Source organism: Plectropomus leopardus, chromosome 2 (genome assembly GCF_026936395.1).
Source record: "Plectropomus leopardus strain MGB_pleo_1.0 chromosome 2, ASM2693639v1, whole genome shotgun sequence".
NCBI lineage: Eukaryota > Metazoa > Chordata > Actinopteri > Perciformes > Serranidae > Plectropomus > Plectropomus leopardus.
In genome coordinates, this window is record NC_142177.1 from 12,441,643 (window position 1) to 12,457,420 (window position 15,778).

Here is a 15,778-nt window from a genome sequence, read left to right on the forward strand (position 1 = left end):
TAAGCATATGTGCACGAGTGTAATAGCGACACACACTCTCCCATAATGGGTTATGGAAGCAGGCCATTCACTACAAAAAATGTCTCTCGCTTTGGTCTCCAATCCTCCACATGGGCCCGACATCACAGCAGGCTGAGAGGCCTGTGGCCAAACACACACACACACACACACACACACACACACACACACACACACACACACACACACACACACACACACACACACACACACACACTCAGGAGCTGATATGCTGATCCAACACTCTGTAAGAGGATGGCAGGAATAAGCAATGGGCACCTGACTGTGCTTTGTCCCTGGCAAGGTAAGGTCATGTTAGCTATGAATGAAATAAGCTGGCATCAAATAAAAGTGAATGAGGGATGAGAATTGGCATTAAGCGAGTCTTGACCTCTGAGTTAAGGAGACAGAATACCACGATTAAAAAAAGATACAAGTGGACACAAAGACAGCAGGGTTTAAAGAATAAATGGCGGGCTCAGGTGGGAGCACCGGAAAAGAAAGCACTAACGAGGAACGCTTGGGTAAAATGAGGCAGTGGTGCATGAAGTAAATAAAAGGAAGAGCTGAATAAGTGTGAGCAGTGGAAGTGGGACAGTGGTCACAAGAGGCTGGCGCTGGGCGTGGACAGCTGGCTCGCCCAGGTGGTGGCAGGCAGACTCAGAGTGAACACCCTCTGCCACTCCCATTTGGCATCTGTCTCACCTCGCTGACACACACGTGCCGATTCTCCCAGGGCGCAATGCCGGGTGCAATTCAATGTGTCCACGAGGCCGCTGTAATGACCGCATGCTTCAGGTGAAAATGATGAAAATTGAAATTTGCTCATCATCCTCATGTATGTTTACTTGTATGGAAGCTGAAATGATTCAATTAATCAAGAAAAATATTCACAAAATACTTTGATTAATCATCTTTTTTCAAGTGATTCAGGCTCAATTGTGAGGATTTGCTGCATTAATTTATCTTATGTGACAGGAAATTAATATTGTTAGTTGAGAATTTCACATTAGCAGCAAATGGTGTTTGCCCAGTTGTCATTTAATTATAAGCTCCCCTTGAACAGCATGTTTAAGGTGGAAATGTGCCATTATTCGGATTCACCAACAGAGTTTTTTCACTTTTAAGCCAGCAGTGGAGGTACTAATAGAGCCGAATATACGTCTGTGTAAAAAGTGCAACTCGACAGAAGGGATGGGTGTGATGTTTTGACTATATGTTATGTGTGCGACCCAACACTGATAGATTTAGAAACCAACTAGCAGCAATAACAGCGACCTAAAATGTCTGTAAACTTTGGAAAAAAATAAGGTCTTGGAGCTCCTTAGGCCTGATTTATGTGTCACTCACCAGAAATTAAACAGTTGCATGTCATTTTCAATGTTTCTCAAAGCGAAAGTCCTCTCTATGGTTACCAGAGATCCCCTGCATTTTTGGCACTCTATTTCTGTCACGTTTAGCTAAGTGTAATCTGCACAGACAGCTGTTCGAATCACAAAAGGGTCCTGATGTACGTATATGTGCCTTACGTCCTGCGTCACAAAGTAGCATGTGCCTGATGCGCATTCTCATCGGTTCAGATTGAGAGTGGTATTATTAAAGCCTGTGGCTGAGAGGCATCTTGTCATCTGTTGGTTAAACAAGCAAAACTGCCACCTCAGAAGTTGTTTATTAACCTATTATTTGCCTTCACCCCAAAATTAAACCCACATGAGACTTCACGCCTAAATGACTTCAAACAGAGATGATTTTGACATTTTTTATGATCATCAATTATGAAGAAACACTAAGATTTTTGGCTCCATGTATTCTGTCACCTTATACATGAAATGCATTGATTCAGCCGATCTTATATTGTACAGTATGTAGTGCAGCTCATATCGCACATATGTATGTAGTGTATCATTCAGTCTAATTTGCCAAATTTTCAAAGCTTTACAAATTAAATAAGCCCATAGTTTGACAGTCCAACTTCTTGTTATCATCAAACCAAAATAATCCTGAACTTCTGTTCTGTATTCAGACAGGTGCACACAGATTATCATACGGCCTTCACTAATTGCAGTGGTGGAAAGTAACTAAGTAACCACGAGCTGAGAAGGGCTGAGGCAGTCAGGTTGCAGGCGCGTGCACTGCTCCGTCCTGCTACACCACACCCATCCGGGTCAAAGCAACATATTTTATAGAGTCCCTACTCACCACATTGGGTCAGGAAATAAAATTAATGAATCAATAAGTAAAAGGAAACCCTTTTTTCTGTCAAAAATACATTGTTTCTATCAACCAGCACTCAATAAAATCGTAAGCGGCCTACCATAAATAAGGCTTAATATGGGTGCCTGACACTTAGGCCACACTGGAGGCCGAGGCTGTTCTGTTACGAGTCACACAGTTACGCCCCTTTTTCTTCCAGAACATTAGCGTGCTTTGCGGGATCTCTGCGTAAAAACGGCAATAGACATTCAAATTTCTTTTGAGCATTTTATGGATTTCACATCCATGTTGGCTTAGAAAAAAGATTTTAATATAGAGACTAAATTGAAAATATTGGCGAGTTTAACCAGTAATGTAAGCAGATGTTAGTTGCAGCCCTGCTTTTCTGCTTAACCTACATCACATCACTGAAGCATTGATATCAGTTACATCAAATATCTACTCTATACACCCTGTCCAACATGAACACAATGAAAGGTCTCTATTGTAGCAGCACGGAGAACAAAAACTGAAATCCAAGCTCATACAAACGACCACTCCACCAACAGACGATATTCTCTGCTCTCTGAATTACACTGAAAGGCACTTTCACACACTCATCTGATGCTTCACTGGCAGTCCATTCACCTCCACACTCAGATATACAATACATGAAGCAAGCCACAATTCACAGCCTTCGTATTAACCTTATCTATGGGACAAACCTCACAGACTGGCGGCCCTGTGGCCCGAGGCGCTGCTGCCGATTCGTAACCGGCGATAGGAAAGAGCAGGGCTCACATACATTGTACTCATTGAATTGACTGGTTGTGTTAGCATGCTGTGTCACACACTGGAGCACAAATGAGCGAACTGGTTCATCGATGTTAACATGAGCGTTTTCTTAACCAAGCCGGACTTCAAGTACAGAGTTGTCCTACATTGTCTGGAAAGGGCTCGGTCGACTGCTCCAGAAAGATCAACTCACTATCTTCATGTGGAATTTATTTCCAAAAGACATGCACTGTCGTCAGTCTGCCTTAATACACAACCTCGCTGCTCTCTTTTTCTGTGTTGTCTCTGAAATCGAAAGATGAATGCACGTCTACGTACCGTGACAACAAACCAGCACATCAAGGGTAAAATGCAGGAGTAAAGGAATCTGCGGGATACTTCAGGGTCTCAAATATCACATTTTTTTGCTGATAGTATCAGGTATAGCGGGAAGGAGCTGCGTGGCTACACATGAAACTACAACACAAAGTGGTGATGACATCAGCTGTAAAGGACGTTGGCCAATAACAAATGAGGCATCACAGATTGCATTTATTTACGTGTACGTGCCCTCAGGCTTTAAACTCAGACATAACATTTCTTATACTTAAAGGTCTCTGATGCAAAAGTCTGAGGTTGGCGATACTGTATTTCATTCATTATTCATACAAACACTAGTAATAACTGTGTAATATTAGAGGATTTTTTTCTGTAACACCAGTGCAATTTTCTGATTAAAAACCACTCAGTAAGAAACTAACTTCTCCCCACTGTCAAAGACCAGTAACCATCATTCAGTCTCAGATGAGCATCTCTCATTGTTACAAGGGCACATCAGTCCGCATCATCGGAGCCGATTCTGGGTCAATCCCCACCCCACGTCCTCATCCCCCACCTCATTTCCCCTCCCTCCCCCGTCGTCTGCGCTGTCTGCTGCTCCATGGGGGGAGGTGGAGGCACAAGAAAGAATCAAATTAGCTTCCTTTCCTACGTTTTCACAACAGACGGTCTTGTCAAGGTCAGGGAGGTGTGAGCTGATTTCTGCTTGATTCCAATTAACTTCAGCAGTCAGCAGGAGGAAGCAGGTCATTAGAATAACATTTGTTTTTTTATGGATACTGGATGCTTTTAGCCAAAGTGCTTGTTTGTGCCATGACTGTGCATCATTTTAAAGATGGGCCTCCCTGTGAATACCTATCATCTGGAGAGTGTTAGTGACACTCGGCTGACAGACCCAAATCTATATCTCAAAACTGAACTAAATTATGGTGGTGGGACCGGGAGAACCCAGTATAGAGTTCATAAAAAGATCAACGTAGCAACAACAAGCATTTCATTATAAAGTCAAAGAGCCAATGAAATGGTTGTGCTCGCACTTTGCTTTTAATTATCCAAAGTTCATCGCCCTTACAAAGAAAGCACGTGAAAATAAAAGGTTTCACATGTGAAATATGACACATGTGCCTGTGAAATGCAAAATTTTCTCTTTTAAAGCGTCTCAAAACCACATGACTGGAATGAATTGTTTCACACATTAAATATTGTTTTTAATCTGATAAACCGCACATCCCCATCTGTGAGTTATCATATTTAATATGTGATAGGACATGTTAAATGTGCTCACATGGAGTGTATTTCACATGTTAAATATCTGAAAATCATCTGATAGTCATGCAATATACATATGCTGTGGAGTAAATCTTGAAACAATAGAAAGCTCGTAAGTCAAATAAACACACGGCTGCCAAAATCTGTGGCCGTGGTCACCTTTTTTAGTCACACACGGTGTGCAACACACGCTGCAGACTGGCTGCAGACTGCTGCCATGACTCTGCTCGTCTGTCTGCCTCCCTGGAGGGTTGCTTGGCGTTACCACCAGCCCAGCCTCCCTCTCTGTCAGACAACATTTAGCACGAGTGCTAATGTAGCCCGCCACCACGTCTGTCTCACTGTCTGTCTGTAGGTATGTGAACTTAGCCAGGGGCTGCTTTTCTCTCAGCTACATGCATACACATGTATTCTCCTTAAATGCCCCGCAGAGCTGAGGCTGGGTGCTTTATCAAAAAGTGGGCGATTAGATTGGAATGATGATTATCAATCTGATGAATGGAGGAGCAAACACGATGGAGAGCTACACCTACATTTGGCTAATGCTAATTTTCTACCAGAAGGGGCCTTTTAGGCTAGCTTTTCCCATTATTTCCAAGTGCTTGTGTACCCATTTATCACACTTCCTGAATCAGTCTCAACATTTCACAAGCTGTTATAACTGTGATATTCGGTAGAATCATACAATATAGTGCTGCTATGACGCTAATTTAAAAAAACACTTACGAGCCTTACTTCTGGTATAATGTAAGTCATTAAATGCAGCATATTTTTAGCGTCTTTGCTGCACTGTACAGGATTAGCCAAAACTGTATAGCTTATTACTGTGTATTTGACTTTTAAAACATGCAAAAGTGTTAACAAGACCAAGAGTCTAATGCCATATTAGCAACTCTGAATGCTAATATTACCATGCTAACATGTCTGAAATGACCATTTTTACTTGCAGGTATAATGTTAACTTTGTTAGCATGCTAAGGTTTGCTAATTAGCCCTGTGCGAATTGTGGCAAATCGTTTTACAGACGTTTGGTCACAAAATAAAGTAGTGGACAACTTAAAAGGCAGGTTCATCTGCGTTCTTTCCTGTGAAGGCCATGTTAATTTGTTTCCAAATGCCACATAATAAAACAAACAAACCAATAAGAAGGTTCACCTGGAAAAAAAAACCAATATTATTTTAAATGTACACTATTTAGATTACTTATACTGCTTTACCTTGACGTCAGACAGCCCTTTCTGATGGGTAACTAAAACCGTGAGACTATACCGGCCCTTTCAAAGCCACCGGACTCCACCGACAGAAACGGTAATTTTACCTCACAGCACAAAGGAGTTGCCGGTCTAGTGCTATCCTGATTGTGAAGTTTGTTTGTGCCATTGTGTTATTTCCAGAACACAACTAACCTGTCCACAGCACTGCATGGGTTTGTACGTGGCAACATCATCATGCAGAAACCTTCGTCAGGTCACATGGAAAAGGTTTTAAGAAAATAACACTAAAACGTGCATATTTTGACCAAAATATGAATTCATATGGAACAATACTGGTAAGTAATAGACTGACATAAAAACCTCAAGAAAAAAAACCAAACCCAAAAATAATGCAGCCGCGCTTGTCAGTTATTTCGTGCTGAAATCAGCACTTTTAAAGCCTCGTCCTGCTGTCATCTCACTCCATTCACACCCAACTACACAAAACAAACTCAGAGACACAAACTCCAGCAGTGATTAAGCTACTTAGCACTGAAGGTGATTATGGGCCAGCTGGTCTCATGCAGACACACACACACACACACACACACACACACACACACCTCCCACCCCTCATATCTGCACATAAACACTGACAACAGCTCTACTGAAGCATGCACACAAACACACAGTGCACAGTCTGGCACAAATTTAGCGGTGTTCAAATCTTTTGTCTCGTCCATAATATCTGCACTTCCTCACTGGGCTAAATCCAATTTTGCTGTCCAGGGATGGTACACGAGGAGAAATAAAATTCACTTAAATGAATTCACGGGGAGGGACATTGTGAATATGAATAAATCTACTTCAGATGGACTCAGAGACAGAAACGCTGACCTGGTTACAGCGTGCAGTGCCTCAGGAGACATGTTGGAGGCTGAGGAGAGACGTCTGTGTGTTTAAGTGTACATTTAAAGAGGCACAAACGAGATGAAGTGATTAACAAGATCTAGTAGGGGGAAGGGGAATTCTTGAATTAGACACTCCTATCACTTGTTTACTGGCAAGTCACATTATATTTCTAGTTTGTAGATTGAAAAAAGCATCAGAGAATGTAATTTTTGATTCTTTAGAAAGAACATTAAAATAGACAAGTCAATAAACTCGATATAGTCTAGACACAACCCCTCCATCTCTGTCTCTTCCTCCCTCTGTGGGAATATGGCAAACACGTGCAGCTGTGCCCAAATTATTCATACACACGATGCTCAGACGCACACACACACACACGCTCGTACACACACATGGACGCACCCAGGCAGACACACACTGATTGCGTGTTTGGCTAACAGCTCATATTTGCATGCTACAGTAGCCCTTTTGACAACAAAAGAGACATTTGCTCCTTTTTCCACTACGCCCCGACTCCCCACCCCCTTCTGTCCTTTTTCCCTCTTTGATTTTTCTTTGTATTTGTTGTGTTGAATTGCAGGAAGCATCGTTCTTTTCAGAGGAGGGAGAGCAGTTTTTATAAAACAAAGACGACATCAGAAAATTGACTCTCCAAACCTCTCTCTCTCGCCCCTTCCTGTCTACCTCACTCTCAAAATAACACAGCCTCTTCTTCATCCCCTGTTACCCTCCAGCTCTCTGCCCTTGCTCAGTGTGTCTTTATCTGCATGTGTGTGTGTGTGCAAACTCAGCACAGAGCACAAAGACCTGCAGTGACATCAGACTCATTCACACTGTGTTCTCTGTCTATGCTCACCCGAGAGGTGCTCTGTTTAAAGGGCCTCTGCTACGCCTCATCCCCCTCCCACACACACACACACACACACACACACACACACACACACACACACACACACAGATCCCCTATGATTTCTAAGTGACCACAACAATGTCAAAACATTAACACTGGTTATATGGTTTAAAATATTAAGAGGTTTGAAAATAAATGTACTTAACTCCATGCTAAAAAATGACTTAATTAATTATTTGGCTGTGTTGACCACACAATTTCTATGGTTTTCTTGTGTCCAAGCAGCATGAATGATTATAGTTAGGACTGTTTAGAAGGCCAGCTCCAGCTGACATATGATGAGACCCTGATAACAGAAAAATGCAAATGTCCAGACTGAGGTGCCTTTCATTCCCAACTGAATTCAAATGGATGAATTCAAATAAATACAGATCTCGATATGCATGTGTGTGTGCATGTGCAAGAGTGGGCGAAAGGGGGGTGGAAGGAGCTGAGGAGGGGGGAGAAAGCTGGTGACATTCCAGCATTTTGGTCACAGTTTCAGGCTGCACGGTGCAGCCGAGCTTGAGCAGGAGAAAATAAAAGGACGAGGCAAACATGTGGAGGGAAGTTTGAGATGACGTGTCGTCAGCAGAGAATGCAGTTAGCACACTAGGGATCAATGTGTGTTTTCCATTTTTGAGTCAGGAACAACAGGCCCTTTTTGTCTCAAAAGAGCTGGATTTTTTTTTTTTTTTTTAAATAAAGCAGGACTTTAACTAATCTTCTCATTCAGGCTACAGAGCAGATGACTTATTTCAAGGTGTTCCATAGATTGTCTGCCTCATATATTTCTTTCACACTATAGTTACAATTTCAGCAAATATGACAAAAAATTATTTTCAAAAAAGTTATGAACTGCAGTTTTAACTGTGTCATGTCAACGGTCTCATCAGCAGTTCACAAAGCAGGAAGTGAGCAGGAAGTGTGGATAGTCCAGTGGCAGCCTCACAGGAAGTCATTCTGCAACAGCAGCACACCATTTGGGAGTGCTGATGCACTTAGCAAGGAGAAGTTCATCAACAGACCAGACTGTTGCACAACTTATTTTAATACCAGAGGCTGTGCCAAGTCCCTAAAATTTATAATCTACTGGTTTAAATGCAAAAATGATTGCCTGTAGCTCGTGTATTTAAACCATTAGATCACCTGATAGGGTGAAATCTATTACGCACAGGGTGTAATCATTTCCATCCTATTACGATCTATACACAGGAACCACTTCCCTGATAGTGAGGCCATCTCAGACGTACAATCAAATAACTCTATTATACACCAGTCATCACGTGTCATTAAGAGGAGTTTTGTTATTGTTTGGAAAACCAGGATTAAAAGGTGTAACTCGGCAACCTCACTAACTTCTTTGTCCCGCAGACCTTTTTTCACCTCCTCGGCCCCAATCTGCCCGTAAAGCCTCTGAGCCTGATTATGCAACAGTTACGATAGGTGATGAACAAAACACCCAGTATTATTCTTTTAAAGCCTGTTACTGTTATGAAACGCTCTTGCCCTCCACACATCACCATGTCATTTGGTAAAAACATGATGTTCCTATCAGCTTTCAGGTTTCATGTCAGAGGTTTCTTCCATCTACACTGCAGTGACACATGCATGTACAGCACATACTGTGCACACAATGTTGAGCTACTTTAGCACTCTTGCTACAAAAGACATTCACACAGAGCTGCTAGATCTAACAGGTTTGAAGGGCAACAACAAAAAAAACATGTGACCGGCAGGCCAGCGTGAGGAGGAAGTGATGCACAACTGTGGACGGCCAACTTGGGCGTGTGCTCTGTCATGTTTCCTGCTCCTCTTCCCTGGTACGAGGCCGAATCAGTGATTGGACATAACTTCAGCAGCGACACCCAACAACAAAGCAAAATCACTTTCACTATTTCCTGCCCGGTGACTGTAAATCTGCAGCCAGCCGGTCAATAGGGGGATAAATGTTGAGACCAAGCGTAAGACAGCACTCATGAGAAGATTACGTTGCAGCACTACTCTGTGACTCGTCATACTGTAGGCTGATAGTTGAGTCTCACACATGAAAAAACACTGTTTCCCACCAGAGTTCAATGATTTTAAAAGGCAACCCCCCAGGGAGCTGTGTAACCCAGACAGAGCCTGTGTGGCAAACCGTTAACACACACAGGAAACAGGCGAGACTGGTGGCCGACACAGGACATACGTCCTACAACAAAAAAAACTCCCATTTAAAGCCTTTGTGCATCAGCTGTGAGGGGCCTCTTCCGCAGTTGTATTTCGCTACTCCTGTTTTGTTTTGAAGTCAGTGTTTTGGTCACGGGGTTGTGTAAGTCTGTAAAACTTTTATAGATTTATGAAAAACTTGTGTGTTTCCACAGTTGATGAAACTGTTAAATGAAAACCAGAGAGATGAAAGATAATCTTTTTCTCAGCTGAGCTCCCATCGCCTCTAAGCTACAGCACACTGCGTCATAACTTTCCAAAACGCCCCAGTCATCCACCTGTGGGTTCTGAAAGAACACTGAATATTTTGTGCTCCATTTCCACGCCATCACCTTCCACAAATGCATGAAACGCACAAGTAATCACTTTCCTCAGGTCATTTCTCACAACAGATCTCAAATCAAATGTTTAGTGAAGCCTTGAATAGACTCTGTTAAGGTGAGAACATCAAGCAGCAGTCACAAGGTCAAAGACCACAACAGCACTAAACAGATTGGTCTCTGTGTCTATTTATACGCAGCTACGGAGGCTGACTTAGCACTTCGGTGGAAGACAAGAGTCACTTGCCGCTCTGAAGGTGGCAAAGCTGCAGAGAAGACAGAGATCGAAATGCAGATGGCAATTAACACGCTGCTCGTAACTCTCATGTCAAGTTACTCCTAGCGTACATGCATACACACAAAAGCTGAATTACTGACATTTATAGCAGCACACGCACGCTCAGAGCCCAACATAAAGCTGTCAATCGGAGCAAGTGCAGCACTCAACTTAACATCACCGAGGGGTGGAGGCACCCTCGAGGTGAAGTGAAACCGCGTGTATGTCTGTGCATGATTGTGAGTGTGTGTGGGGGTTCAAATGGGCGAGACTCAGGAAATGTAGGAGTCTTCTTATCCCTATAGCCTGTTTGTATCAGACTAAGCTTTTCTTTTGAGCGGAGGCAGCTGTACGAAGATGAAACAGCCGAGCCAGAAGCAATTTAGCGACAGCCACTTAGGAGGGAGTTACATTACATGCATGTCGTCATGTTTGACTTGACTGCAATGCAGAAGCACTGACTTAAGTTTGTGTGTGTGTGTGTGTGTGTGTGTGTGTGTGTGTGTGTGTGTGTGTCATATCCACGTCCACTCCTCAGGCAGTCAGGTCTGAATGCAGGATTGTAGGTCATGTCACTGGTTACACAGCCATTGTTTAGGGAAGGCAGCGCAGACATTCAGGAAATGGATGCTGGCGACGCAGACTGTGTATGTGTATGTGTGTGTGTGTGTGTGTGTTGGTTGGGCCTAAAGACAACCTCATTGCCCTCCAAATGCATGCTCACACACACAAACACAGGGCCCCAAGCCTTACGCAGCCTGCCCAAGGGCTGCACAACATGGGAGCAATTAAACACCATCCCCTCTTATCAGCAGTTGACTTTCTCAGGGAAGAAAAAAGCACTCATCGGTCATTGGGAAAACTGTCGCTTATGCGGCAGGAAGTTATCCTTCTCCGTGTGTTTATTTGTAGGCTTCCCATTTCCTGTCAAACACTCAGACGCTTTTGGTGGCACTCACAAGGCATGTAAATACACACGCAGATCACACATGATGAAAAGGAGCAGCTCGCCCACCAGCATGTCATGTAATTATGCAAACTTTTAAATTACAACGTGAAGTTTCTGCTAATAAAACTGATTTGAGGGTGCAGTTTGTAGGATTTAGGGGGATATATTGGCAGAAATAGAATATAGTATGATATGTTTTATTTGTTGTGTTAGAGCCAAAATAAGATTTGTTGTGTTTTCGTTACCTTAGAATGAGCCGTTTATGTCTACATTGAGAGCAGGTCTTCATTCACAGACATTACTATGTTGCATTGCCATTTTTTTTCACACTAGCCCAGAACGGACAAACTTAACACTGGCCCTAGATAGCACCATTCAGGTTTTCATGTCAGCCACCATAGTTAGCAGCACCCCTGCAACAAGCAGTCAAAAAAACACTCATTTTTAACCTGAAACTGCTCTATTCTGTGTTTGTTCTGCTTTAAATCACCAGCTCTGTTTGTTTTGGAGAGGTATGGACCTCTGTGGATAGTTCATCTCCTCCTAAAACCCTCCTGAGTTTCTGCATCTTAAGTTATCAAGGGAAAAACACACATGAGGTGCTGGGCTAGCAGCCTGTCTGCGACATGCCAAGCAGCATTTCAGAAACCATTCATTTAATGTGAAACTGCTTTATTCAGCGTTTTAACCGGCTTTAAACACTGCGTCCGTTTGTTTTGGAAAGAAAGAGACTTTTGTGGATAATTCGGCTCCCAGTTACAACTTCCTAAATGTGTGGAGAAAAATGTGACCATGCCTTTTTTGGGAAAGTGGTCTATCTGTAACAAGCCAAACGACATTGAAGAAACATTGATTTTTAAAGTGGAACTATGTTATTCAATATATATATATATATATATATCTATAAAGGTTATTTTTTGGGCATTTTAGCCTTTATTAGATAGGACAGATCAATAGTGTGAAAGGGGAGAGAGAGCAGGGATGACATGCAGCAAAGGGCCTTAAGCGGGAGTTGAACCTGAGGCTGCTGTGGCAAGGACACTGCCTTTATTCACGAGGCACCTGCTTTATCTACTCAGCCACTGACACCCTGTTATTTGATATTTTTAATGGTTTAAATCACTGGATTTGTTTGTTTATGAGAGGAAGAAACCTCTGCGGATGACTTGGCTCAACTCTGTATCCTAAGTTATCAGAGAATTAAAGGTGAGCACAAACTAGGTGCTGGTATAGCAGTCTGTCTGCGACAAGCCAACCAGCTTTAGAGAAATACTGATCTAATCATCTGGTCCATTTGTTTTGGAGAGGGAGAGAACTCTGCAGATAATATAGCTTCCGCCTAAAACCTTGAATCTTAACCAGGAGTTCCTACTTGGCACATGGGAGAAGTTTTAGCTGGTTACAATTTGCAATCCTCACCATTAAATGCCACCGAATCATACAAACTGCTCCTTCAAAAGTACCATTGTGATAATGCCCTCTGTGTTCATTTGGCCCTCTCTGGTTACGTTTGGCAATATCCTCACAATGATGATCATGTCAATATTGCATCACCTCAAAAAAGATTGAGAAAGCTTAACATGCGGGCATACGGGCAGTGTGCGTAAGCTATATGTCACCTCCTCTCATTCACTTCCACAAGAAGCCTCTGCTCTCCAGACTTAAATCAATAACTTCAGTTGAGCAGCAGCCACCAGCTGTCTCAGTGACTTCTCTTTTCACCTTTTCTCTTTGACTTTTTTTGGCAACACATCACCCCACATCCTGTTACAGTTGCCGCTGTGAACAAGCACAAAGGAGATTCACTCAACGGCTGATTGACAAGTGATTCTGAAACCTCCCCTGGGGAAATGGGGCCATCAGTTGTAAGGTTCATCTTAAAAGGCTGCTGCACTGGGCCGACCCCCCATCCTCTACCCCCACTTTGACGGAGGATCTCAAAGGAGTTCTTGATGAAGAAAACAAAAATTTCACTAGTACTTTGTTGCATTTGCTTTACATTTTTGCAATAAGAGAGGGTGTGCGCCTATTTTCTCTTAATCTTCTCACAATGGACTCTCAGAATGACCAATAGGATTCATTAGCTTTTGTGGCAGAGTCTGAGTTATAGGACAGTGCCTCTGTCAGACCACCGCCTCAGCTCCACACACTGCAAAATGAGCAGACGCAGCCCCCATCACACTCAAGTCATGAGTTTAAGAGGCGTCCAGTGCCAGCACATGCACATTTATGTGCTCTCTCTCTCTCTATCTGCATTTAGTCTCTTGGCACACACAGTGGATGGGCTGCTAATATCTCCTGATGCAAATCCAAAAGCTGCTCTGCTACCCGAGCTTCTGGGTGCATTTCCAACAAAGGCAGTGAATGACACAGCTCTGAAGGAGAGCATCTCTTTGTGCACGATTCATTTGCAGAGGCAGGGTAAAAAAAAGCTTTTGCTTTCAAAAGCTGGTTGCTGAGCAGCCATGCACATGTAAAATGTATCACTGGTTATGATAAGGTGAAATTGCAGGTAGTTGCCTTTGAGAATACAAAAATTGGTTTGAGGAGAAACGCCCATTCTCCTCCCTGCACCTGGCTGCAGCTGCCCTTGTCACTTCACCCAATGTTAAATCATCAATGCAAGCTCCCCTCCTCACAAAAAAGGACTAAGGTTGTGTAGGACTTATGCCCCCCAACATGAAAACAATCATACAGAGATAGCGTGGTGCTGGCACATGCTTTGCCTTATCAATACTGAGCAGAGCACCACCCATGCATTACAAAACAAGGTGTCATGCTCTTCTGTGTAGCTTTATCCTGCATAAGCACAGACAGTAGGAGTGTCAAATGAGACTATAGGTGTGCAGGATGCATTTAATTAATCGCCAGGAGGCACAGACACAATGTGGTCTGCTAAGGTCGGCAGATTTCCAGCAGACAGACGTCGGAGGCTTACCTCAATGCAACCTTCACACAGCAGTCGCCCTGGCTCGCCATTGTCGTTTTCAAGGTTCACCAATGAGATATGGGGGATTTGGGCTATGTTGGGTTTTCAGTGTGTGTAAAGCGCGCGGTGCTGCGGTGGTGCTGGGCGTCTCAGGTCAGCGGGAGTAGCCGTCAAGACCTGCCGGCGGTGAGCTGCCTCATCGGGACTCCTCCTGTGCTGTGCTCCGCTGTGGTGGTGGTCATTTTTTTTGGCTCACTGGTGTTCGTCACATCGCAGTGTTTAACCCGCTTTTTTGTCTTTCCGTAGTCTGTCTCAGTTGCCACATCCTGTTTAAAGTGCGTATAAGGGCGAAGCGTGTGAGCGCTCCTCACAGAAACCACAGCGCTGCTCTGAGAGACGCGATCACGTTGAATCGGAGCTGAGACCGTAAACTGTAGGGGGTAATGCTGCCTTCAGGGGCTGTCGGAAATACTGGGTACACCTTCGGAGTGTTAGTGCACCTCTGAAATTGATAGCAATACCTTCAAACTAACAGTAGTCTACATTACAGAGGTATATGGAGGATAATTTCGCCCGGAAATAAGATTAAAATGCAAAAAGGTTAGATAGGCCCTAATTATTTACCACTTGCCAAACTCAACCCATAACCATGGATACTGATTAGAATTAGGTCTGTATTAGTTTGCAAATGCAAGACATCTCCTAAACATGACGCATGTGCTATAGAGGCACACAAAGCTTCAGTGGAAAAAGATCCTGTACATAAATGGATATTCCAGCCATTTACTATGTCACTTTCAGTGAATTTTGGGGGACTCTCAAGAGTCATTTTAAAACAAAAATGGTCAAAATTTATGCAACAGAGGCTGAAATGACCAGACTTTCAGTGCCCTGTATGGGTCAAGATCCAAAAATACTTAGTACTACATTTCCCACAATGCAGCTTGATATCGTCTTACATTATTTCCTCACTTTCCACAACTTCTTTCAGCCCCCAACTTAAACTGCCTTATCTCAGATAAATATGATGACATATTCAGGTTTTGGTTTTGTATTACTTTATTAATGTTTTGCTTTGTTTCAAATTTTGGAGAGCTATCATCAGAGCCTCAAAATACATTCTTTAGCTGTTTTCACAGCTTTTGTAGTGCTCCTTTATAGAAGTATAGCAATACCGCAATACAAAGCAAAACAAAAACAAATTACAAGTACAAATAAGCCTACTTAAGTATTTTTTAGCTACACATAAGGTATCAAATGTAAAGTACTCATTTGAAGCTTAATGGCCCCTCTTATCAGAATATTGTAGCTGATGCAAAATATAGCGGAGTAGTGAAAAGTGCTTGTGTCTGAAATAAAATGTAGTGTAGTGGAAATAAGATGAAATGAAAATAATCAAGTACAAGCACCTTAAAATAGTACCTAAATGCCATACATGAACTTTTAAAATTCTAACACTGCACAAAAGGTCATATGAAAATGAAGCAAAGTGCTGTTTTCAATTT

At 42.8% G+C, this 15,778-nt stretch overlaps 1 protein-coding gene across 6 annotated transcripts in view; it reads right to left on the reverse strand.

Moving 5' to 3' along the window:
• kif21b (kinesin family member 21B) overlaps positions 1–14,685 on the reverse strand; it is an 85,384-nt gene extending 70,699 nt beyond the window's left edge. For all 6 annotated transcript variants that reach the window (XM_088085319.1, XM_088085324.1, XM_088085347.1 and 3 more), the window contains exon 1: positions 14,283–14,685. In XM_088085319.1, the coding sequence (XP_087941445.1) occupies positions 14,283–14,323 (41 nt within the window). In that variant the 5' untranslated portion in view covers positions 14,324–14,685. The remainder of the gene's footprint in view (positions 1–14,282) is intronic.
• Positions 14,686–15,778: the final 1,093 nt, after the last annotated feature.